A 25,626-nucleotide genomic window follows, 5' to 3' on the forward strand; every position below is an offset into this window, starting at 1 on the left:
CTCATATCACATAACATATTAACAGATGACAACCGTCATGAAAGAAAATATCTAAAGTCAACAACAATTTATTAGTTTTAAAAGAATGTTTTCAAAAGTTTTAAAAGCTTCAATTTCAGAATAAAGAAATATAATTGCACTGTTTTCAAGTATTTGAAAAAGCAAAATCTAATTATGATCAAGGCACCCAAGGGCTATTTGGTCAGACTTGCTTTAAAACACTTGATAAAAAGCATCTGTTGGTAGCATGATGTTTACATGCAAATATGTTTGTTAAAGATAAGCTCTGAATGAGGAATAAATCAAGAAAATAGCCCATGAATCTGCCATGCCTCATTTATCAGTGAATATTATTGATTCTGGACCCAGTTTGTATATTTACCCAAAATAAATCTGATCCAGAGACTAAACTAACCAAGCTATGGACGGCATTTTCCCCCATCTCTGACCTATTTTCCTGCTTTGGCAACTTTATCTTAATTTTATAGGCCATTTCCTGACCAAAATTTAGAGTTATTTTAAACCACTAACCCCAAATGGTCTTTAATCGCCAGGAAATGGATTTGGTCGTAGTAAGATACAAAACAGGAATTCCTCCTCAGGGAGCCCAATGGCCCAGACCGGAAGGTGGCCGAGGGTGGGTCTGTGGACACTGAGAGGCACAAGACCAGCTGCCCCTGCCCAGGGCTGGCCCTGCCCATGGCTGCCCCTGCACACAGGCTATGGTGTGTGGGCCAGAGGGCTTGGCCACTAGGGCGGCAGAGGTGGCATTTATGGCCAATCAAACATGAGAAACCACATTCCCAAGCCACCTGGGTCCAGTTCTTGATAGACATGTGGGCTCTGGGACTTCCTTCTCTCCTCCAACCTTTCCAAGTGCCCCATCTCGCTGGAACTGGAATTGTTGGCACTGATAGAAACCAGTAAGGCAGATGAAAGTATGAGCTGGAGAGCCATTTTCATGCAACGTTTTAGCTTTGTTTTGAGGCATGCTAAGGTCCCGGATGGTGGCCTGCATACACCGGGCTGCCTGCCGGCGCCCTGACGCCCACTGAGTCACTGCGGAGATAAAGTGGACAGAAAGAATGGGATCTATGTTCTCCAGATGAGCAGCTCCAACACGCCCTGCTAGAAATGCGGGTTCTCAGGCAGAGCTTTGCCTTTCACCCAGAAGCTCAGGTGTGGGTCAAGCCCTGGGGCCACTAATGTAGAGTGGGCGGGGCTCCTCCAGGGGTCTTCTCCGGCCCAAGGGCTTCGATAATATCATCACTTGGCCTTTTCCTCCTCCAAACTTGCTTTTTATTTAATAAACAGAATAGTGTGCACCCAGCACTGGCTAAATGCTTTGCAAACAATCATTTGTTTCTGGTGGCCAGGACTGCTGCATTTTACACAGGAGGAGGCCAGGTGTGGTGTGCTCAGGTGCAAGAGGGCAGAGTGCAGAGGGCAGAGGGCAAGCACGCCCTGGGCCCTTCTCCTCCCTCCCCAGGTGTGCCTCACAGGCTGCCATGGTCTTTCCAAAAATGCAAGCAAGCATCTGGGCCTCTAATCCCCACTTCTTGGGGAAACAGGCTTATTTTGTTTGGCTAATCTTAGGTCCTTGGAATTAAGTTGAACCCTCTCCTTGGAGAAGCACAATGACCTCTATTTGTGATCCCAAGTTAAATAGAGGATTTTCCAAATAGAACTTACAAAAATGAGCTGGGCGTGGTGGCGCACGCTTGTAATCCCTGCGCTTGGGAGGCAGAGACAGGAGGATCACATAGGTTCGAAGTCAGCCGCACTGGCTTAAGAGACCCTGTTTCCCAAAAAAAAAAAAAAAAAAAAAGTATAAAATAGGTCTGGGAGTGTAACCTGGAGGTAGAAGGGCTTCCAGGAACCCCAGTACCACTAAAAAAAAGAACTTACAAAAATGGACCAAACTATAACTTCTGTGGTCTTATTACCTGATAAAACCTTGCATATCATGATAATAATGTCACCTTAAGTTAAGTCTTAGAGCAGGTCCTGGCTCATGTGTGGCTCTCAGCTCAGTGATCACTGTGAAACTGTTAAATGTTGCTCAGCCTTTGGGAGGCTAAGACAAGAGGATCACACCTTGCAGACAGCCTCAGCTACTTAGTGAGGCCCTTTGCAACTCAGTGAGAACCTGTTTCCAAATAAATAATAAAAAAAAAATAGGGCCAGGAGTGTAGCTCAGAGGTAAAATGCCCCAGTTCCATGAAAAAAAATATTGCTGTCTTTAAAAAAAAAAAAAAACTCTAAATTGCAACTCAAAAATTAACTCTCATTGGAAAAAGTAATTGCTTATATTTAAAAATGACATTTTAAAGCTAATATTCTTGGATTATATGTTCTCATGCTCTAAAATAAGTCACTGGTTACATAAGAGGATAATTATGAACTTTAAAAATACTTTGATTTATATATTACCAAAATAATGTGCTTATGTTTTGAAGTACGTTAGAGATGCAGTGCCCAAATCTTCCATCGATTAAATCATTCATTAATATCATTCCTTTAATATAAGTGAAGAAAAAAGGCAACTGTGGTCACACAGGCCTGTAATCTAGTAATCCCTAGATTACTGTAATCCCTAGACCTGGGAGGCCGAAACAGGAGGTTCTAACTCAGCCCTCAGCAACTCAGAACCTGTTTCAAAATAAGAAAATAAGAATGGTCCTGTGGGTGTAGCTTAGAGGTAGAACACCCCTGGGTTCAATCCCTAGCACCAAAGAACACGTAAAACAAAACAGCGAAGGAAAAATACCAAAAGAGTTGCCACTGGGTTATCTGTAACATGCTAAAACAGAACCAAAGCTGACCTAGCACCTCCGCCATGCCTCCTGTGTAAAGGACCAGTGTCAGGTACGATCTTCCTCCTGAATTGAAGACACGCCTAGCTGCCAGCATCCTCCCAAGCTTCATCACCACCAGGATGAGAGGGGCTGCAGGCAAAAGTTTGTGGATTTGGCTTTTGAAGCATTGAGTTACAACCAGAAAACACTGGGCTTTGTTTTTCATACAGGAATATCTTTATTTTTCTAAAACACAAACTAATAAAAATTTTAAGCAATTTTAATGAAGTGTCAAATACAGCATATTTCCAGATATTCCTCCAAGTTAGGCAGTGTCAATCCGCGTGCTCCCTGAGTGGAGAGGAACCAGTGGCTTCCCCGACGCTGGTGCAGTTGGTGGACTAGGGAGCAGGCAACTGGCTTTTCCAGCATCTCCTGCTGATGTTTAAGAGTTAAGATGCCCCAAATATACCAAAATAGGTACTTAGTAATAAAAAATAGTCATCCGCAAACTCTGAGCAAAGAAGAAAAGATGAGAAGGTTGGGCAATTCTCTCTTATCAGGAAGGGATACAACCAAGAGACATACCAGAGCCTACATAGCAGGAAAATATTTCTTTTACTTCTGACTTGGAAATTTCACATTTCTCGGTACCTTACCCCATACCAAGTGAGTTTTACAACTCATATAACAGAGTGATCTTATCGTGTGCAGATGAAAAGCCAAACCCAGCAAAGTGTCCACAAAGACTATTGCTAAGCCACGGAACAAACTATTTACATAAAGAGTTCAGCGCTGCGTATATTTCCGACTCATGTTTAGTCTGGTGAAATATCTGCTCCAAATTCCAAACCCAGGGGAAATAGCTTCATTTGGCATTTTCTCCTCGCATCCTCTAATAATACCCCAGGGATGGAAATGTATCTCCATTTCCCTGATCCAGGCGATGGCTTCCCTGGGCTCTCCAGGGATCGTAAGGGGCTGGGGGAGGGGGCATCAGAGCCACCTACAGGTGGTTAATTCATGATGTCCTCCTAGTGTCGGGCCCACTCCTAGACACATGGTGTTATAATAAGAAGATATATCCCCCAGGGTCTTAAAATAGCAGAGGTGTCAGAACCAGCCTACCTAGGACAGTGCCATAGCACACCGGTGGCAGGAAGATGGCCGGCGTTCCTGAGTTCTTGCTGACTTCCCAGGCACACCCCACTGCGCCTCCAAGGCCGCCACAGACGTTGCGATGGGAGCCGAGGCCCCAGGAGGATGCACTGCTGCCGAAAGCCAGAGCCAGAATTCGAATTTCAGCTGGACTTTTAAAGGTCCTGAAACTTACTACTCTACACTGCAACTCTGATTTGAGAGATGGCCCCAGAAAGGAACACACTAAAAAGTACCTGAAGAGATTCAGAAAAATTAAAGCAACAACAAGGTGGGGATGCTGCAGGTATGGCCCAGGAAGAATCTGTGTGGCTTCCAGGGAACGCAGGTACCAGAGTCACCTGGTGGGAGCAGTGAGCAAGAAGCCGGGTGAGCTCAGTGGGTCTCAGCGTGGAGGTAGGCAAAGCCCAGGTCAGACCCTGAGCTCAGGAAGAGGTGGCCATGAACGAGCCGTGGGGAGGCGTTCGGCCACATCTGCAGGAGGACGTGCTGGAGAGAACCGGGGTTGATGGCAGGCAGGGCAGCCAGGGGTGGCGGCCCTCCTGGCTCAGGCAAAGACTGGAGCAGGTCAGAGCCAGGGAAAGAGAAGGCCAAGCTGCCTCCAAGCAGTGGTAGGAGGTCAAAGCCACTGGTATTGTGACTGAGCAGACCTGCAGGCTGGAAAAGCAGGGAGCCCAGGCTGGAAAAGCAGGGAGCCCAGGCTGGAAAAGCAGGGAGCCCAGCCCGAGGTCTGCAGAGGAGCCCTGGTCTCTGAGCTCAATATCAGGAAACAGCAGGTGGCACCAATGACCAAACTGGGGACAGTCTATGTAAAAGATGACAAGCTCCACTTTGAACACGTTTGCTGAGCTGAGGTCAAAGCAGGGCAGCCAAGTGAGGCATCCTGGGACGACGTGGAGACATCGCCCAGCAAGTTCACAGGGGCAGGTGGCGTCACCTGGGGGATGATAGGGAACTGGGAAATCGCTTAGAGAACAAAGAGGAGCAATCAGAGGCCCTCCCCGGAGCTTAGGGAGAGAGGCAGGGACGCACAGGAATGCACAGAGAACAGGACGGACCCACGTCCCGGGATAAGGTGGGACAATGGCAGCCAACAATGGACAGCGCCAGTCCTCCTTACCAACTAGCAAACATTAACCCAAAGCAAGCCTTCCAGGGCGAGCGCCTCAAAGGAAATTCCCCACTAAAGCCCCTTCTGGTTTATGTCCCTTCTCGTTGTATACATAAGGAGGGTAGAACATGTCTTTGTATTGTTCTGAGGCTGACATTTTTTAGCAGCTGCTTAATAATAGCAGGAAGAACAATGCTCTAGTGATATTATTTTAGGCATTCTATTGTTGCTTTTGCTTACTCTATCCCAAGGGCTCCAAATACCAAACCTGCTGAGACACACTTTCAGGAGGTTAATCCTTTCCCAATGCTGGGAACAATTGCTATGCAGCCCCGTTTGCTGCTCACAAACACTGCCCAGCTCATCCAAACAAGTGTTGTGATACGCTCCTGTCTCCAGGCCACCCAGCGCCTGCCGGGATCTGTGCTAGAGCCCGCTTATCTGCAAAGCCTTTCCCATCTCTTCACTAAATAACTGACCTTCTTTCAGCCATCCTTACGGTTTGCAGAAGTGTGCCGACAGCCTCGTTAATGAATAATGCAGGGTTTTGTGAATTCCCTCCTGTCCTTGCCCAAGCGAGGGTAGGTTTTCTGGGTCAGTTCCTACAGGCACTCCTGCCTGGAGTCAGTCATCCATGTTTAACTTCCCAGCACCCCCTGCAACTGCCCCCTGGAGAGCAGGGACCCAGCACACACCAAGCCCAGGTCCACAGCTGAAGCTGGAGCTGGAGCTCCTTCTTGCCCTGCCCTCTTGGACCCTGCCTGTCCACTTCTCTCTGCCCCTCTGAGCCCAAAGCTCAGCCACCCAGATCGTTAGCAATGGAAACAACGGCACCTGCTATCTCCAAGGAGGGAATTTAAGGTCAAAATTCAGCGGAGACCTGCAGGCTTCAGAGGGGCAGGTAAAATTCTAACACCTTGTTCAGATGATACACCTAATAATACAAGCAAAAACAGAAAGTCTGGTTTATACCGCCTATTTCTTCTGTATATTTCAGAGGTGATCTGTCCTCCCAGGACTTTCCCTGAATGCACCCCTGGAGCTGGCCAGATGCTTCCCTAGGCCTTCATTTCCCCAACTGAGGCCTTGACCAGCCTGGACTTCCCTCTCTCTCTCAGCAGTCATCACCAGCCCCTAACCCTCCTGGCCACAGAGACTAGGTGTCACTCCTTGATGGCCTGTGCCCACCTGGGCAGGGCATGAAGGAGGTGCTCCAGATGTGCACACGGAAAAAAGAAAAGACTAATGGGCTCGAGTGAGGAAGGGGTAGGTCAGCCAGGGAGACTGAGGCTTGGGGTTCAAAGAGCTCCCCAACCATGTGCTTACTAAAAGCAGAGATGAACCTCAGGGACAGACGATTGGGGACAAGACTGTGTGACTATACCGTGTAGCAGCACTGCTTCTCCAAGAGCCCGATCGAATGCACTGGGCTGGCGAGTATATCTCTTCAGATGGGCTCAGAGCCTTCCCCTCGCTCTGTCCCAGCCCACAGGCATAGAGCATGAGCAACTGGAATACATCTTCCTGTGCCGTGGGGATGACCCGGAAACCAGCCTGCTCGTCTAAGTCACATTCCAGGGGAAACATGCTCTGCTATGTTTTAATTTTATTTATTTATTGATTGATTGATTGATTGATGCTGAGGATTGAACCCAGGAACATTCTCCCTCCAAGCTATACACCTAGCCCTTAGAATCTTGCTAAGTTGCTAGGGCTGACCTCGAGCCTGGGATCCTCCCATCTCGGCCTCCCAAATACTGGTTTGCAGCACTATGCCTGACTCGACCATCGTGCATTCTTGCAGAGGAATCTAACCTCACTTCCTTTGAGCTCTGGGTCAGTCAGTCCAGTAGCGGTGACTAATGGTCAGGAGGTGATAAGATTGCTGGGCAGGAATCACCACAGTGACAGGAAAGTTCACATTTCTATTCCTGAGAAATCACTGAAGATGCATCCCACAGACCCAGTTGGAAGGAGGGTTCATTCAGCTCAGAAGGCCCGCAGGACTGAGCACAGAGGTGCTCATATTCAAAGGGACCAAGCACAAAGGTGCTCATATTCAAACTGTGTTTGGAGGTCACACACTCAGGGCACATTTTTGTCTCTGGCCTGCCTGAGAGAGAAAAAGTGTGGAGAGGCAGAGAGGGAGGCGGAATTTCATCATGAGATCAAACGAATGGTTTGGAAAATCCATCCACTAGTCAGCAAACGGTATGATCACAGCAGATATGGTCAGAAGCAAAATCAAACGGCCTTCCATATCACCAAAAGAAGTAAGACAAGCCGTGCCCCACCAGTGTGGCTGGGCGTGCGGATGGAGGTGGGGCATGCTTCAGACACTAGGAACGGCCGGCAGTCCGCGCACCATGACCGTGGGCTTCGGAGTTAGGTCTGACAAGAGGGCAGCAGCTCATCTTCACGCTGCGTTTTAAAATTAGACTTTGCTCGGATGGATACAGAAGTTATTTCAATGTTTTGGCATACCTAACAGCTGCTTTTGGAAGGAGGTGAGTAAAAATGTTATTGGTGGCACAAAAAGGAAGGTGAATTTAAAATTAGCAAGATATTATTTTTAAATGAATTTTCCTGTAAACTTGCAGTATGCATATCAATCACTTTTCTCTCTCTAATTCAATCAGCGAAAACACAGAATACGGATAATACCTGTTAGGTCAACTGGTGATCAGAGGGTACCCACGTGCAAGATTTCTTGACACTGTGATACCCTGAAGGCAGAGCAAAGCAAGAGCCCAGGAATGTGCCTGGCTTTAGAGACTAATTAAAGGGAAGCAGGTAATTCCAGACTCAACCTTAAGGAGTCTGGTTTTCCAGGTAAGAAGAGAAGTTTGCCCAAGGCAGGGGCTCCTTCCTTTTACAGTCCCGGGCGGCTGAGAAGCTAGCTCTCACCGTGAGCTTTGCTAAAATTGTCCATCAGAAAAATCTCAGTCCAAACAGTGGCTCACACTCCCCGCTCGAGAAAGTTCTCTGGTGCGCCCTGCTATCAGGCCTGCCAATCTCTGAGGAGAAGTCTTCTGGTCAGTATTTCAAAACCAAAATAAAGTATTTGCAAGCCTGTTCTTTTGGAAGTATTTTGTCATGATTACCGAAGGGTATTTAAACAGCTGGCAGCTGGGAGGGCCCGGGAGAGGCTCAGAGCCCCAGGAACTGTCTGAAGTTAATTGCTGATGTACTCATTAGCGTTCTCAGCGCCAAGGAAGGCAGCTCTCAGCTGTGGAGTGCTTGCCCGTGTTGCTAGTTTACTCTGGATGGAACGGTTAAAATGTACATACAGCACAGTGGAACTCGTGAGGACCATTCCTCCAGGAGAGAAATCACCAAATGAAAACACAAACGCGCGATTAAGAAACAGTTAAAAAGTGTGAGGAATCTGGCAAATGGTAAAAAAATCATTTTCAGCATCTGAAGGGGGAGAAAATACAAAACATGTTTGGAGGCCACACCTCTGGCCTCTGGGGTTGCTCTGGGCTGTGGCTGTGACACCAAGAGCTGAAGGCTCCTTCTCAGGAGGGGAACCGGAGGAAAGAAGGGAGAGCGCTTCTAGCCAGAGCTGGAAGCCGGGCTCCTGCGAACATCTCCGCAGAGCCTTTCTGAGCAAGCTCAGACCCAGAGGAAATGAAAACTAAGAAAACAATCTGCGCATGGAACAATGAGACGGAGTTTCACTTTGGTTGCACACTGGAATAAAAATGTGGTTATAATTTAAAGAAAAAAGCATATCCTAATAAGAGCCAGGGAGTTGAGGATGGTCGCTCTGAGAGCGGGGTGCGCGGAAGAACCCACTTCTGTCCTCCAGCCGCTTCAGGCTACACAGAAGTCGTGGGAAAGCGACCTACAGCTGTTTCCAGGCAAAAAAAGAAAAAAAGGCCCGGCGCCCTGAGCCGGGACCCTCGTCTCGGAACTCCGCGAAGCCGGCGCGGCTCCCGCGCGTGCGTGGGCTGGCGGCAGGGATGCGCGTCCCCCCGCCGGCCGGCCGCCCCTCGCCGGGCAGGTGGGGCGCCCCGGCCCCAGCCCCGGGCTTCTCCTCGCGGGGCCCCGGGGCGTCCCTGGCTCCGTCCCCCGGCAACAAAGGGGCTCCGCGGCGGCCGCGGGCGGGCCGGCGGGACAAAGGCGGCGGCGGACTCACCTTGGCGGCGGCCCGGCTGCGCGGCCCGGGCAGCAGGAGGGCGAGCGGCAGCAGCAGCAGCCAGGCGCCGGCGCGGGGCCCCATGGCGGCGGGGACGGCGGGCGGCGGGCGGCGTCCGGCCGAGCGCGAGCGAGACCTGCGCGCGGCCGCCGCGCTCAATTTGTTGGCGCTGCCCCCTCCCCTCCCGGCGCGGGGCGTCTCCGGGGGTGGACCCTGCGGCGCGGGTAAGAGGCGGCGGGAGCGCGCGGCCCGGACAGCGCCGGCCGCGACCGCGCGAGCCGCTGCCCGAGCCCCGGGCCCCCGGACGCTGCCCGGACGCTGAGCCCCCCGCACGCTGCCCGCACGCTGAGCCCCCCGCACGCTGCCCGGCCACCGAGCCCCCCGGACGCTGAGCCACCCGGACGCCGCCCGGACACCGAGCCCCCGGACGCTGCCCGCACGCCGCCCGGCCGGGGCTGCGGCGGCCCCGAGCGCCCAGGTGAGACGGCGCGGCGCCCCGAGTCCGCCCCGAGGTCCGGCCAGGCCCCGCGCCCCGGGACGCACGGCCCGCGCCAGCGGAGTGGGGGCCGAGCGGGGGTGCGGCCCCCACCCCGCTGACCCGCTTTGTCTGGCTCTCCAGGCTGGGAGGGACGGCGCCGAGCCCGCGAGGACGAGGACGCGGACGCGGACGCGGAGGACGGCGGCCATGGGCCCCGCCGCGCGGTAAGCCCCCTGCCCCGCGCCCGGCCCGCCTGCAGCCCTCGGGGTGCCCGGCCCGCCTGCAGCCCTCGGGGTGCCCGGCCCGCCTGCAGCCCTCGGGGTGCCCGGCCCGCCTGCAGCCCTCGGGGTGCCCGGCCGGCCGCCCGTCAACTCTCCCTCTGCCCCGCAGGTGGCTGCTGCTGGGGACCGTGACCGCGGGGCTCCTGGCCCAGGGCGCCTGGGCGGTAAGTCAGGCCGGGACTGCGCGCCCGAGCCCACCCGAGTGTGTGTGTGTGCGTGCGTGTGCGTGCGTGTGCGCCGACCGCAGGCGTCGCCCTCTCTGGAGAGCTTACATTACAGGCGCGGCCGGCTGTCGGCGTGGGCTCCCCGGAGCCAGCTCTGGCTTGGGAAGCCCGGGAGGACCGCGGGTGCCCCCGCGTCGTGTGTTGGGGACACTGCGAGCCGTGTGCTCTAGAACTGGCCAGCTGGTGGCTGGGCCCGGCCACGGGTGGGAGGGCCCTGGGGTTTAAATGGAAGGCCCTGGGGAAGTGGGCGGGGCGAGGAGCGCAGACCACCTCCTCGTTTTAACCAGGGGCAGGGAACAATGGCGAGCAAAGGCCTTTTCTCCCAAGTTTCCGTCTGGGCCTGGGAGGGCTGCAGGTGGGAGTGAAGCCCCTCACCTGTGGGGCGAGCCCCATGGAGCCAGCCCTGCCCACGCCACTGCGAGGCAGCCACTGGATCAGCTTTGCTGCCTGTGTAAAAGGGCGCAGGCTTGCGGGGTCTCTTCCTAGAGGCACGATGTAAGAGAGGACCGGGTGGAGGGCATTTGCTGGGTGCACCCTTAGTGGGTGATGGACCACGTGTGTGCAGCACCCGGTGCCCCAGGGGGGCCCTCAGGGAACTGTGTTGGTGGCTGCATTAAAATTCTCTTTTCACACTGTCCTGTCCTGAATTAAAGCAAACAAGGGTTGTAAAGGCAGTGGGCGAGGAGACCTGCTCTCCAGGCAAAGGGCTGCCTCCTGCGCCGATCAGGGCCCAGCGCGAGTGGAGAACTTAGAGATAAGTGCTTGCCAGGCCAGTGTCCTTCCTTCCCTCCTTCCTTTCTTCTTTTTCCTTTTTTTTTTTTTTTTTTTTTGTGATGCTGAGGATTGAACCCAGAGGAGTTTTACCTGTGAGCTACACCCTCAGCCCTGTTTATTTATTTATTTTTTTTTTGAAACAGAGTCTTGCTAGGTTGAGGAGACTCTCACTACTTGCTGAGGCTGGCCTCAAACCTGCAATCCTACTGTCTCAGCCTCCCAGGTACTGGGATGCCAGGCCTGAGCCACCACACCGGCTCCCAAGTGTTCTTAAAGCTTGGGGCTGTCTCCTTCCTGTCCACAGGCCTACGTGTCTGAACTAGCCCCGTGACCCCTGTGCATTCTCCAGTACGTGCACTTAAAAGACCTGGCTCAGACTGTCAGACCACATGCAATGCGCACACAAGGAGAAGGAGGTCTGTAGAAAGTGCCAGCAGGTGTTCGCATGTGCACACTGGTGTGCTCACTGGCACACACTTGGCCCCAGAACCACCAGTAATATGTCAATGTCTTTGTTCCTGAGAGCGGTGAGTCCCAGGAATCTTATTAAGAGCCAGTTTTAACATCACTGGGAGGCAGAGACCTGGTGCCTCTGCCTTGTCCCCTGCCGGGAGCCTCTTTGCTGCCTTTGAGGAGTGAATATTCCTACCTTGTCTCAGAGGCCAAGTCTCCTGCCACCTGGAAACCTCCCCCATCTTGTCAGGCCCTGGTGCTCAGCCTCCCTGACCCTCATCCCTGGGTAGGACCAAAAGCAGGCATTGCCCAGCAGAGCTTCCCACAGTGCAGCCTGAGGCCCCGGGGGCAGAGCCACCTGGAAAGGCGTGGAGACTCACACTCTGGTCCCCACCGGGGCCTTCCGGGCACTTCCCTAGCTGGAAGTCTGCTTTCCCACGCCGTGCAAAGGCGCGGGGCCCTGAGCAGGATGGTTGCATTGAGAGGTGACTTTGCCACAGTTTCTCTGAGCTTTAGATTCCAAATCTACAAATGAGAGTAACTGAGTATCTGAGTCACTGTGCCAGACTTCAAACATGTGCTGCCCCAGAGACAAGCAGTCGACATGCCCCCTGCACTCACCTTCCCCTTTCTAGCTCCTTACTGCCACTTGCCTTAACAGCTGTCACTCGCAGCTACCCCTTGACTTTGCACTGTGTTCCTTACGGTTTTTTCTTAACGTGGCCAGCTCGGCTCTTCCCCAATTTGCCATCAGTCCAGGAAGCCTGTCTCATTGCTGGGGATCCCTGGGCTCTTCCCAGGGGTGGGTCCGTTCAGTGAAAAAGGGCTACCGCTGTATCTGGTGGAGCATGCGCAGAAGCAGCTGAGGTGACTAGTGAAGAGAGTAGGTGATTATTTAATGAGGGCCCTGACGTTCCCGTTTGTGTGCCTTAATACATCAAAGCCTCCTGGGAAAGCATGCCCGGGACGGTGACCATTATTACCACCACTTCTCAGGTGAGAAAAAAGAGGCCCAACGTGTGATGAATAACGTGCCGAGATCTCTGTGTAGGTGGCTAGGGAACAGGAGCAGGCACCACTGCACCGGGCTTCCAGTGCCCCCGGGCCAGCAGCAAACGCCTCTAGTCTTGGTCCAGCAGTGCGGGCTTTCTCCTTGCTCTTGACCTTGAAGCCCACCCACTGATTCCTGGGGAGGAAAATCTGTTGCTACCGCTGAGAGTCCATAACGCAGAGCAGGGGCGAGCAGGAATGGGTGGTACCCAACCCAGGGTGGCCCCTGTGCTTTCTGTGCGTCTTGGGGCGCTCACTGTCTTCCAGGCTGCCTTTTCTGGAGATTTCTATACTGGAATTCAAAGCCAAGGAGCCAAGCACTGGTGCACACAGGAGAGAGAGTGCCCTTCCCAACTGCCAGGGCTGCTTCTGGGCTGCTTCTACCACAGGCCTCGGGTTTTCAGAAGCCAGAAGGACCCACTGGGCCTGGTTAAGTGGAGGTTCCTCCATGCACAGGCTCTGAGCTTAGGAAGAGCGGGCACCAGGCTGCCTTGGCACCTGCCTGGATTCCAAGTGGCCTTCCAGGGCCCCGGGGCCCCTTGACTATATAATGCCGGCCTGCATGTTCCTGACTCCCTGGAGACTTAAAAGCTCTAGTTGTCTGCACAGGGAGCACAGTTGCTTATCTTAGAGTCTGGGGCAGCAGCCTTGAAGATCTGAGCCCCAGTCCTGTGTGATTCTGGAGGAAGGGAATTCCGGAGAACAAAGGCCTTCCCTGACATCAAATATCAGCAGGCTGGGCGGCCACCTAATGACCCCAGCCTGGGAGACAGGCAGGGAGGGGGCGGCAGCAGGTTCTCAGAGGTACCCATGTGGACCGGAGTCCGGGAAGCCAGGCCAAGGCCTGGAAAATTCCCTGGGCTCCCCTGCAGACTGTCACCTCTGCCTCCCCTCCAGAGGGGCAGAGTAGCAAGGGAGTAGCAAGGCCTCGGCGTCATGGGCCGTGGGAGAGAGGAGCTGCTGAGATGCTTCTGGAACACTGTGGGAGAGCGGGGGGACGTGCCTTCCCACCTCCCTGGAGCTGGGATCCTGTGGCCTAAAGCCTGGGCCCCTGAGAAGGGGAAAGCCTTGCGGTCCCCCATTTCTCCCTGGAGCACCAACCACATCCAGCCCTCGGGAGGCTATGGGAGTGTTCTCCCTGGGTGGCTCTGTGACTTGGCCACAAAAAATAATAGCGGGATTCATCATCAGCATCCCAGGCTTGGGGGTGGCGGGGAGCAAAAGCAAAGAAACAGACTCTGGCCCTATGTGGGGGACAGAGAGAGAGCAAATGTAAGATTCAAGGAGAAAGTCCTAGAACAGAAAGCAAAGAGTAATAAGAATCAAAGGGCTGTCTAATTGTGTCTCTGAAAAGAAGGAAAGAAAATGAGGACTGGTTTAAAGAGCAGAAAGAATTCGAGGGGAGAAGAGTGGGATGCGACTCAGCTTTTCAAGGAAGCTCGATGCTGTGGTTTAAGGTCTGTGCTAGAAGTCTGCATCTGCACAGTGCGTCTGCTGTTGATTAGAGGGCTTCAGGGGAGACGCGGAGACGGTCCCGGGCCTGCTGCATCCTCCCTGCTGGAGGAGCTGGGAAAGTGCGCACTGGCTGGGGTGAGCCGAGCATTCCCGCCGATGGAGTTGGCTGCACAGTGCCTGCCCAGCCTGGCTTCTGCGGCTGCCTGACCTCGGGCACGTGAAGAGCTGGGAGGGAGGCTGCAGTGCGTAAGGAGCGCGAGGCACCCACAGGCACTCTCCAGTGCACGCAGCCCCTGCCCACCCCTCCACGGGTCCTGCTGCGCAGAGGTCCTGAGAGCCAGTGGCCTGGATCCCAGGTCCCTGCTGGAATGAGGGCTCTTGCCCGGTGAGCATCTGGACTTGCCCGTGTGGCGCAGGAGGCTGTCTGTCTCCTGGTCCAGTGGTCACACAGTACTTGATGCATTGAAGTGAGAGATGGTGGGGGATGTGGGCTAGCTACCTGCCCCATCGGTGGCCGCCCCTCTAGTGGGTGTCAGTATCCTGGAACCAGCACCTCTTGGTTCCATTGACTTCTCCATTTTCATTTTGCATTTATGATAGAAAAAGTTGCTGTCTCTACTCTTGGGGGCACTCCACGGGTTTCTCCACTGCCCCGCCGATGTAGAAGTACCAGTATCGAGGGCTTCCCCACTGGACTCCAACTGCTCCCTGGACTCTCAGCCCCTGGGGCTCTGGTCTGGCACACCTGTGGGGCTGGTGTCCCGGGGGGCTCACATCTCCCCCCTCTGCACCCCCGACAGATCCTGGGTCCCAACCTCCTCTGCTAAGATGTGTTCTGTTACATTGATGGGGATATTTGTTGGTGTGTGTGTGTGTGTGTGTGTGTGTGTGTGTGTGTGTGGTGCTGGGGATTGAACCCAGCCGCCTTTTGCCTCTGAGCTATACTCCCAGCCCTATATTTTATATTATATTTTATTATTTTATTTTTTGAGGTAATGGGGATTGAACCCAGAGGCATTCTACCTCTGAGTTACACCCCCCAGCTCTATTTTTTTAATTCCTTATTTTGAAACAGGGTTTCATTAAGTTGCAGAGATCTCACTAAGTGGCTGAGGCTGGCCACAAACCCAGTATCCTCCTGTCTCAGCCTCCCAAGTACTGGGATTACACGTATGCACCATCATGCCCAACTAATGGGGATGGTTTTGAAGCAGCAAGCTCTTTTGTAACAAGCGGTCCTCTGAGCGCAATGTGGCCTCCTGGAGTGAGTCCTGGGACAGAAAAGCCACATTAGTAGAAAGAACGGCAAAAGTCTGAGACTGCACTTTAATGTGTTCATATTAATTTCTTTGTTTTGAAAAACAAACTTATGCAAGCTCGTGACACCCGTATTGCTGGGGTGAGGAGGACATGGGAACCCCCACCATCTTTGCGACTCTTCTCCCTTGTCAATTATCTCAAAATAAGAATTTTTTTAATGTTTCTTAGAAGTTGTCAGTGGCCACATTTGGCATGCATCAGGCGGGGGGAAAGGCCCAGAGAGGGTCGGGGCAGCCAGTCTCCCGTTAGTGATCAACAGATGTGCCAACAACAGAAAGATGTCCCCGTTCTTCTCCCAAATAAACAGAAGTGACTCTGCTTACTGGGAAATGTGGCAGAGCTGGCCCTGTGCCCTTGGGCTGGGCAGTGCCCCGGGAAGAGCACCCTCAGAGTGCACCACAAGTCCCTGAGGCCCCAGGTGGCCTCAGTGCCAGTGCCACAGGGGTGCTGCGGGGAGTTGCGTGAACTGTTTGCCCTCTTTCCTCAGTCCTTGGAATCTCCAGTGATAGGCGGCCTTCTGTGTGCTAATGAGTTGACTGATAGCTGTCCCTAGCTAGCTGCAAGATGAGTTTGGTCACCAGAAAGACAAGATAGCAAAGATAGAGGACTGGAAGGCACCCAGTCTTGTCTCCGCTTAACTGATGGCCGGCTTGGCTCCTGGGGAGACCCCCACTCATCTAGGTCACAGAAGTATTCCGCGCTGGTTGTGAGAATGGAGTAGGTGAAATAGTCCTTTATTCCTCAGAGCTCAGCGGGAGCGTGGCTGGGCCGCTGGGCCCGAGTTTGCAGGGAATGGTGGCTTGCGCAGCCGAGTCAGACGTGAGACCTCAGTGCGGAGCGCGTCACTGCTCACCCCACGGCCCTCGCTCACGTGTCAGGCAGTGTCCTCCTGGGTGGAGAGCAGGGCCGTCCCCTCCTCGCGTGCAGTAGCATAATGGGTGCTGGGGAAGCTGTGGCCTCACCAGGCACCCTGCATCCTGAGCCCCACGAGGCACAGGCACCACCATGCTGGGGTTTAGAGGCTGCTGTCTCATGACCACAGCCTCTGCTGCAGGCAGGGATGGACAGAAAGGAGCCCAGAACAGGGAGGATGGCCTGTGGCCAGTGGACGTGGCCTGCTACATTTGCCTGGCACCGCCCGCCACTGATAACCAGAAAGGAAGGGCAGGGATGGAGCAACCTCTGCACTGCCCTGCCAGACCTGTGCTATGCCCTCCCTCCACAGCACCTTGGCCTCGGCCTCTGCGGGACCAAGGACATCCTGTCCCCTTCCTCTCAAAGCATCCGCTTGGGCTCAGCTGGACTCAGACCCATCAAAAAGTCTAATGGAAGTACAAATCCACACGATAGGATTTATACTGATTATTAGAAATTGGGGAGATTTAGCCAGGTGTGGTGGTGCATGCCTGTAATCCCAGTACTTGGGAGGCTGAGATAGGAGGATGGCAGGTTTAGGGACAGCCTCAGCAAATAGTGAGACCCTGTTACAAAATAAAAATAAAAATAAGATGGAGCTGGGGGTGTAGCAGCATACACATGAGAGAGAGAGAGAGAGAGAGAGAGAGAGAGAGAGAGAGAGAGAGAGAAGGGAGGAAGGAAGAAAGGAAGGAAGGAAGGAAGAAATAGAGATAAGGGAACTGGGCTTGGTGACACATGCCTGTAATCCCAGTACTTGGGAGGCTGAGGCAGGAGGATAGCAGGTTCACAGCCAGCCTCAGCAACTTAGCAAGGCCCTCCACAACTTAGTGAGACCCAGTTTAAAAATAGAAAATAAAATTGGGCTGAGAGTATAGTTTAGAGGTAGAATGCCTCTGGGTTCAATTTCCAGTACCACAAAAAGGAAAAGAAAAACAGAAAAGAAAATAAATTCAGGGAGTCAAATTTATAATTATTTGCCCCTGTAGACATTAAACATTGGTCCTCACCCATAATGCACTTTTTCTTTCATTTATTTATTTATTTATTTATTTTATTTTATTTTGGTGTTGCTGGGGTTCCTGGAAACCCTTCTACCTCTGGGCTACACTCCCAGACCTATTTTTTACTTTTTATTTGGAAACAGGGTCTCTTAAGCCAGCGAGGCTGGCTTCGAACCCGTGCTATCCTCCTGTCTCCGCCTTCCAAGTGTGGGGATCACAAAAAGTGCGCCTGGCTTGCACTTTTTCTTTAACTGCCATTTAATCACCATGATCTGGAATACAGGACACTCCACACTTCCTGGTCCTGATCACTGGTACCTGGGTATCCAAAGCCTGAAACCCAGTGGGCCCCCAGGACAGCAATGGTATATGAATGACTGAAGTGCCAGGCATGGTGCTGCATGCCTGTGATGCCTGCACTTCAGAGGGCTGAGATAGGAAGTTTGCAGGTCAAGACCAGCCTCAGCAACTTGCCAAGAGCCTGATTCAAAAACAAACAAATAAAAAAATTTAAAAGGGAGTGAGGGTATAGCTCAGAGGTAGAATGCCCCTGGGTTTAATCCCCAGTAACACACACACACACACACACACACACACACACACACACACAACGTAGTTAGTGGGAAGAATTCAAACATATACCTTTGGACAAGGTATATGGTCCTAGAAAATTAATAAAAGACTAGATAAAATATCTTTTTTTCCTTGCTGTTTTTTGCTGGTTTTTTTTTTCTTTTTTTCCAAAGTAAGTGCTGGGTCAGGCCCCTCATGGGTGATAAGGGAGTGGGAGCCTGCCTGTAAAGGATTTGCATTTTTTCCTAGGGGTTGTTTCAACCCCACCCATAAAATTTCTATTTGGCTGCTTTGGCCTGGATCAGTGACCTCACCTGGGAATTACAGAAGAATCTGTGTTTTTGTAATTCCGTGGACTAATTCTCTGGTGCCTGGCAGAAATGACAGAGCGGAGTGTTTTCCTGTGTGTGGAGTGCCCTGGATCCCTGTTACCTGCCGAGGAGCAAAGCCCTGTGAGGACAGGGGAGAGATCAGAGGGAGCGGAGCCAAGCCCCACAGTGCCCAAGGCTCTCGGGGGTCCCTTAGAGCAGAGAGTTGCGTTAGCAAGGCGTGCGCACAATTCAGATGGACCCGGAAAAGCGACACAAGAAACGGGTCGGCGCCAGGGCCAGCCTGTGGGCCGGGGCCACTTCTCCAGTGGGCTCAGGCCCCTGGGAGAGTCCCTGGGGATCAGGGCTGCCTGCACCCAGAAGCCTGAGCTGCTGAGTGTCCCATGACGGAAGCTCGGCAGCCTTGCAGAGCTATGCGCTCAGGCCTGAGCCAGCCACAGACATGGAGGAGCCCAGAGGCAGGGCGGTAGACGGGGTCCACGGAGCCAAGCTGGGGTGAGACCCAGGACCCCTTGAGTGGCCACACTCTGCTCCTTACCAGTGGGCGGGGCAGACCCCTGCCCTGGAGGGGGTGCGAGGTCATGCAGACGCACGCCTGTAGGTGGCTTCCTAGAGCGGGCTCACACAAGCTGGAGCTATGAGCACACTTGATGGCGCTGCGTCGGGACGGGGCGTCACCCACCGTGGACCCAGCGCTGCGACGGGTCCTGACTATGTGTACACAGCTAAAGGATGCAAAATATGTGTATATAAACATGTACATGATGTGTCAAATACATGCATCTATACCATCAGTCTACATGGAACACATAAAGATAGAGGTAAGCAAATGAGGTGAGAAAGAGCACACACGCCTGTGCACACACGCATGTGCACACACATGCGTGGGCCGTGGGTGTTCCACCTCTTTTCCAGCTTGGGCTGCAGAGGCTCGGGAGGCAGCAGCAGACACCTCAGGGTCTTGTCGAGTCCCTCTTTCTAGAGGCTGAGCCAGGTGTGAGGGTGACCTAACAGCCTCATCACCTCTGAGAAGGAGAGGCCGGAGGCCGGCCGAGGACTCCGTGGATGGGCAGAGTCCTGTGGACACAACGCCCAGCCCTGCTCTCCAGGCCAGTGTGGAATCAGGCCAGAGGCAGATCCACCCAGCCGTGCAACGGGAAGAGAGATGTGCGCGCGGAGGGGGAGGCTGCCGGAAAGTTCTCTCGGCCTCGATTTAGAGAAGAAGCTTCTGACCCCCGTGGGGAGTGAGACTTCCTGAAGTCGTCTCAGTGGACAGTGGGATGGCGCTGACCCTTCTCTCCTGGGCCCGCGCCAGCTCCCTTCCTCCGACATCTGCTGTCATTGTCCAAGGGCTGATGTCTCCGCTGACGCTGGCCACGTGTGGACAGGTAGACAGGGCGTGGCCCATGCAGAGATGAAGGGCGGGTGTGAGTCCAGGAGCCGAGAGCGGCCACTTTCCCTCTGAGCACCCCGTACCAACCACTGTGTCACACGTGCTGCGTCACAAGATTGTATTGATTTGGTTTACTATTTAGTTAAAGTGATGTGGGATTTATTCACAAAATGCGCACATCGGATCCTACTAGACCTAGTGTCTGCTCACGAGCTACGCACGCCATTCCTCCCATGGACTCCTGTCTGGGCAGAGTGAGGACAGGAGAAAGCCGTGCATTCTGAGTGTGTTGAGTGTGTACAGTATCCAGCAGTTGGGTCAAATGTGTAACGTTAACGTGCCATCTGTGATTGCCCGGGACTCGAGCGCCACCGCAGAGGCTGCTTACAGGGAGCCAAGCCGGCCGCCTTCTGTTCTGTGTTGGCCGCGTGTGAGTGTGCGCATAGCCAACATCGCTCGGTCCCTGCCAGCGCCAGACCTGGCCAGGGGTCCACGGGGATCAGGCCAGTTGGACCTGGGGTGTGAGACCTGCCTCGGCCCCTCCCAGCGCTGCCGTGGGGCAACTCTGCTAGCTCTTTTCATTTCTCATGTTTTTACAGAGCAGACTAGTTCTCACTACTTGAGTGTGACCGAGGAGGCGGGTAAGGATGTCCGGCGTGGTGTGGACAGGTAGACAGGTGTGACCCACTAGCAGGAGCTGGAGCCTGGATCTGAGTCCGGTGACGGGAAGGAGCCTGGCGGTGCGGGACAGATACCGCTGAAGGCTACGCGGGTTTAGGTTGGGATGTTGTTGCCGTTGTGTTGGCTTTTGGCTTTTACTAAATACGAGTCTTCATCCTCAAAGCTAAAAAACTTAAAGCCGTAGTTAACCAAGTTCCAGGGGCGTGATAATCGATAACCATGAGGAGAGAGCAGTCTCTGGAGCCTGGATGTCAGGGCGCAGGATACGGTGGGACATGGGGCCAGCAGGACTGAGGGCCACGGGAGGAATTGTGGGGTCGGAAGTGTTTTCTCGTTGTCCATATTCTCAGTGCTCAGGTGCTGAGACCGTGCAGGACCTTCCTGGCTCTGGCTTGTCACCACTGTGGTGACCAGAGGCTGAGCCACCCATGCAAGATGGCCCTGTGCAGCCGGGCGTGGTGGCGCATGCTTGTAATCCCAGCATTTGGGAGGCCGAGACAGGAGGACTCAGTGAGACCCTGTTTCAAATTAAAGAATAAAAATAGGGCTAGGGGTGTCACTAGTACCACACACACACACACACACACACACACACACACAAAAAGATGGCCCTGTGCAGTGCTGCAACCACAAGGATGCCTTTGCACAACTGGAATTATTAACATTTATTAATATTTAATTAAAGGCAAGGTATAACACAGTTATTTTCAAGACAGACGGGCTTATAAACAAATAACATTTTGTGCAAGTCACTGTGAGGCCCGAGGAGAATTTATTTATTTACTTATTTATTTATCGTGGTACTGGGAATGGAACCCAGGGGCATTCTACCTATTTTTTATCTTTATTTTTTTTGAAATCAGATCTCACTGATTTGAAGAGGGCCTCACTAAGTAAGTAGCTGAGGCTGTCCGCAAACCACAATCCTCCTGTCTCAGCCTCCCAAAAGCTGGGATTACAAGTGTGCACCACCATGCCCAGCTGGCCCAAGGATAATGTAACAAGGCAAGCAAACTGAAGAAGTTTGGTTTGGGCAATATAATGCAGAGCAGCAATGTGGACCCTAGGGGAGAAGATCTTTCTGGAAAGAGCTGGAAACTTCCACACCACTTTCTCACAAGGCCTTTGCTTCTGGGAGGAACAGTACTGCCTTTTTTTTTTTTTTCCTGTTGTTCCGAGATCAGAATGGGCAGGCTCCCAGGTGAGCCAGGCCGGCAGTGGGGGTCAGGGGTAGAGGATGGGGTGAGGATCGATGGTGGCAGAACCTCAGGCTCTCAGGAGGAAACGCCTCTCTCCCTTGCTTCCTTACTTGGTGACTGTCTGCACTGTAGCAACCGGCCAAGTCATCGCCAAATGAGGACCAGAGATATTCTCCTTTCCTGTTCGAAAATCACCTTCCTTCCCGCCACCTTCCCCCTCCTCCCAGACTGCCTGAGCTCAGACAGGATTTCCTCGGACTTAGTCACCTTCTTGTCCAGCCTGCGCCTTCCCCTTGCAAAACAAGGCCTGGGACAGCGAAAGGCTGGCGCTTTCTGTCCTCCGGGTCTGCCAGCCCTCACCAGTGTGCGCAGACCTCAGGAGGCCAGAGGATCGGCATAGGTGTTTTCAGTTCCATCTCGTGGTGCCCTGGATCTCCAGGTGTTGGCTTGCTTTCATTAATGTGACTCTGCACACTTGAGGTTCCTGTTCTCTCTCATAGCCTCCTATGACCTGGCTGAAGTCCCATGAACCCCACAACATGAGGCGGCGAGACAGAGCTGGCCAGTGTCCGCTCAGGACCCCATCACAGGTGCACTGGGCGGGGACCTGCGCCGCAGGTGCGGGTCAGCTCTCTGACCAGAGTGCTGCGTTATCTACGTCTCACCTGGTTGGATTTAATGTTCTAGAAATAAGTGAGTTATTTATTTCACTCTGGAGGGGGAAGGAAGTCAGATTAGTCATGCCAGCTCTTGGGTTTTTTTTCTTCTAGTCCTCAAATTCTTTTCTTAAGAAGTAAGCGGCTAAGAGCAGGACCCATTCCTGTCTAGAAGTCCTAGGATCAAGAGAAGCCTGGATGACCCTGGTATCATAGAGCTAGAAAGTTTGATTCTCTGGGAACAAAGTAACCCCGAGGCTGTGTGCTGTCTTATACAAAACAAGAAGGCAAAGTCTCAAAAGGAAATCAGTTCACTTAAAAATGGAGACAGGTAGACAGACAGATGGGCAAACAGTTTTTAAAACTGTCTTCTTGCCAGGCACGGTGGCACAGTGTGTGATCCCAGTATTTGGGAGACTAAGACAGGAGGATCACAGGTTCAAGGCCAGCCTTGGCAACTTAGTGAGACTGTATCGAAATAAAGAGCAAAGGGTCCAGGGGTACAGCTCAGGGTAGAACGCCCCGAGCTAACTCCCAGTACCAGAAGATAATAGTGAAATGGGCTCTTTACAGCCCCTTTCAAAGACATGTCCACTTCTGGCACATGGGCCCTCCGTGAGCCAGGGGACTACCAGGCTGCAGCTGTCTTCTTGTTGGTCCTCTGCTCTCACTGAGTCCCACTAACTTGACCCTCTAAGATAAACACACAGAGAGGCAGTCACCATGATTTGTGGGGTTTCAAAGAGCCCCTTAGATCTTCCTTCTTCCTAAACTTTGTGTGTGTGCTACTCGGGGTGGAGCCCAGAGGCATGTACCTCTGAGCTACACTCCCCAGCCCTATTTTTAGTCTTTGTATTTTTTTTTTCAAGTACCAGGGACGGAACCCAGGGACATTCTACCTTCAAGCCACACCCCCATTCCTATTTTTATTCTTTATTTTGAAACAGGGTCTCACTGAGTTGTGAAGGGCCTTGCTAAGTAGCTGAAGCCATCCGTGAACTGCGATCCTCCTGTCTCAGCCTCCCGAATGCTGGGATGACAAGTATGGTGCCACCACACATGGCCTTTCTAAATGTTTTATGTGTTAAAAACTAGTGAAAAAGTCAGTCCTTGGCACATGACATAAAATAATATTTGAAAGGGATGTTGTCATTACCCACTCAGACCGTATGTGTGCGCGTGTGCATGTGTATGCATATGGCAAACTTGGCTGATTCTTTTAGACTTCTCTTGTTTTTTGTTTTTTAACTGTGGTAAAATAGGCCCCAGACCCCGGCCTCTGCCCCACTTCTGAGCACACAGGCACTAGCTTTGGCACAGGCACATTGTCGTGCAAAATCACCAGCATCTGTCCCCAGAACCTCCTCACCATCCCAAGAGCACCCATTAAACAGCCGCCGTGCCCTGTCCTGCCCCCGCGTCACCTGCTCTGCCTCTGTCCCTGCTGACTGGACTCCACCACGGACCCAGTGTGATGGGCCCACAGGACCGGCCCCTTCAAGCCTAGCTTAGTCCAGGGAGCTCGATGGCCTCGACCTTCATCCATGACCTGGCATTATTTGGCCTTCCTTTTTAAGGCCAAATAATGTCCCTATACTTTTTTGTTTTTTGTGGGTTTTTTTTTTTGTGTGTGTGTGTGTTGTGTGTGTGTGTGTGTGTGTGTGTGTTTTGTTTTTTTTGTTTTTTTGGTTTTTTTGGTGGTACTGGGGTTCCTGGAAGCCCTTCTGCCTCCGGGCTACACTCCCAGACCTATTTTTTATATATTTTTTAAGCTCACCTTTATTTTCTTGGCTGAGAGTTTGCAAATGGTGAGTGTCAGAAGTTGAAAGAAGAGAAAAAGCAGTTCCCTGGCCGGCTGGCCGGGGACTGAGGAGGTAGCGGGGCCAGTGGCCCTGGGCCGTGGGTCATGGTCTTGGCCCTTCAGCCCTGTGTGTGCCCACTCCTCTCGGTGTTTGTCTCCCCCTCCACTGGAGAAGGTTTGAAGTCTGCATGGGGCCTATTGCCTCTCTGTTATCTCTGACACATGCAGGTAGCTGTCTGGGAAGAACGAGAGGTCCCGGGGACCCAGGAGCAAGGTGAGGCAGCCCCTACACATGTAGGCATTACAGACCATGGCAGGGCCTGAAGGCCATGGAGCTGCACGAGATTTCCCAGGAAGAAAGTAGGGAACAGAAGGAGGAAGACAAGCTGGGGCACCCAGCAGCAGCCATGACACAGAGCTGGAGGAGGCCTGGGTCAGAGCCGGCATCCCAGGATTCCATCCACAGGGGCCCGGCCTTCTGTCCACAGGCGGTGCTGGGTCAGAGCACAGACATGAGTGGTCAGGGGACAACAGAAGACATAGATGGGACAGAGGGGCTGTGTCCACCTCTGATGGTGGCCCTTCCTCCTTCCTGCACACCTCAGGCTGCTGCAGGCTCAGACTTGTACGGCTCGTCACCTGCTGTCCCCGGCATGGGGACGTCTCACCAGTGCCGGAGGAATTCATTAAACAAATGTGCTGTTTAGCTGTTCACTGGGAAGGCTTAAGACACAAAGGGCTGGCGGCGTCACCGAGGATCACAGAGAGGGTCAGCTCTAGTGAAGGAAGGGGACCCAGACAGCTCACAGAGGGGATGCTCCCAGCCCCTTTGCAGGTGTGTGGCTTCAGCCTGGAGCCCAGTCGCTGGGCCATTGCACTGATCTCTCTTATTAATCCTGCAAAACCCTGCAGCTGACCTAAGGACCCATATTCCGTCTGAATTCTGTTCTCAGGGTGGCCATGACCACACCAGGGCCTGGACTCCAGCACAGGACCCTTGGCAGCCCATCAGCTGCCTGAAGTCTCTGCTGTGCCCTGCTGGATAGGAGGTTCTTTCCAGGTGGCGGCCAGGTGACCAGGGACAGCACCCACAGCAGCCCCTCTCCAGTTGGCATGAGGCATTTGATGGTGCCTCTGGGGTGCTGAGACAGCCTTGGGTTTGCTTTCCTCTTAAGTTAAGCATGTTCATTAGCGCCATTTCTCTGCAATTGGGAGGCCTGGGCTTGGAGTGAGTCCTGGGGAGGTGGGCAGCTTGGCACTAGCTCCTCTCATGCTGCTGAAGATGGATGGGAAGACAGGAGGAAGAAGAGGCCAAGGAGAGAGGATCCCTCTGCCTCCCTGAACAGAGCACAGGCCCAGCCAGGGACACGGGGTCGTGTCTGGTGCCGCCAGGTCTAAGTCGCATGATGGACAGAAGGCGGTAGGAGGAAAGGAAGAGGAGAGGATGAGTCCTGGGCAGAACTTTTGGTTCAGAGTCACAGCTCAGATCCGCGAGCTCGGTGCCAAAGGCCTGTCCCTCAAAAATGTGCACTTAAAGTCAACCGAAGATGAGTTCCCCTCATTGGTTCCGCCTGACTTGAATTGCCATGCTGAAAGCTACTGGGGTGGACAGTCGCTGGCTTATCTGCAAAGTCTGACGAACGCAAAATGTGCTTCCACTGCAGGACACAGTGCCAAACTATTTCAGTTTAATGGCATGCATTTTTTTTCCTTGAGCTCTGAACCCAAAGGGAAGCAGGCATTTGGCCAGGGAGTGTGCAGAGGTTGCGCTATGCTTTCTTCAGCCTAGCAAAGGCCAGTGGCCTTCTCTGCGCTTCCAGAAATTTAGC

At 53.1% G+C, this 25,626-nt stretch overlaps 2 protein-coding genes across 2 annotated transcripts in view; one reads left to right on the top strand and one right to left on the bottom strand.

Moving 5' to 3' along the window:
* Positions 1-9,295, bottom strand: part of COL4A1 (collagen type IV alpha 1 chain) — a gene marked incomplete at both ends in the record, with an annotated part of 140,888 nt that extends 131,593 nt beyond the window's left edge. The window contains one exon of the mRNA XM_080688873.1: positions 9,212-9,295. Coding sequence (XP_080544999.1) covers positions 9,212-9,295 — 84 coding nt within the window. The remainder of the gene's footprint in view (positions 1-9,211) is intronic.
* COL4A2 (collagen type IV alpha 2 chain) overlaps positions 9,294-25,626 on the top strand; it is a gene marked incomplete at both ends in the record, with an annotated part of 160,090 nt that continues 143,757 nt past the window's right edge. Inside the window, 5 exons of the mRNA XM_080689505.1 lie at positions 9,294-9,373; positions 9,469-9,689; positions 9,831-9,913; positions 9,976-10,037; positions 10,080-10,134. Of these exons, the coding sequence (XP_080545631.1) occupies positions 9,294-9,373; positions 9,469-9,689; positions 9,831-9,913; positions 9,976-10,037; positions 10,080-10,134 (501 nt within the window). The remainder of the gene's footprint in view (positions 9,374-9,468; positions 9,690-9,830; positions 9,914-9,975; positions 10,038-10,079; positions 10,135-25,626) is intronic.

This window comes from Muscardinus avellanarius (genome assembly GCF_963383645.1).
Source record: "Muscardinus avellanarius genome assembly, chromosome: 2".
In the NCBI taxonomy this organism is placed as follows: domain Eukaryota; kingdom Metazoa; phylum Chordata; class Mammalia; order Rodentia; family Gliridae; genus Muscardinus; species Muscardinus avellanarius.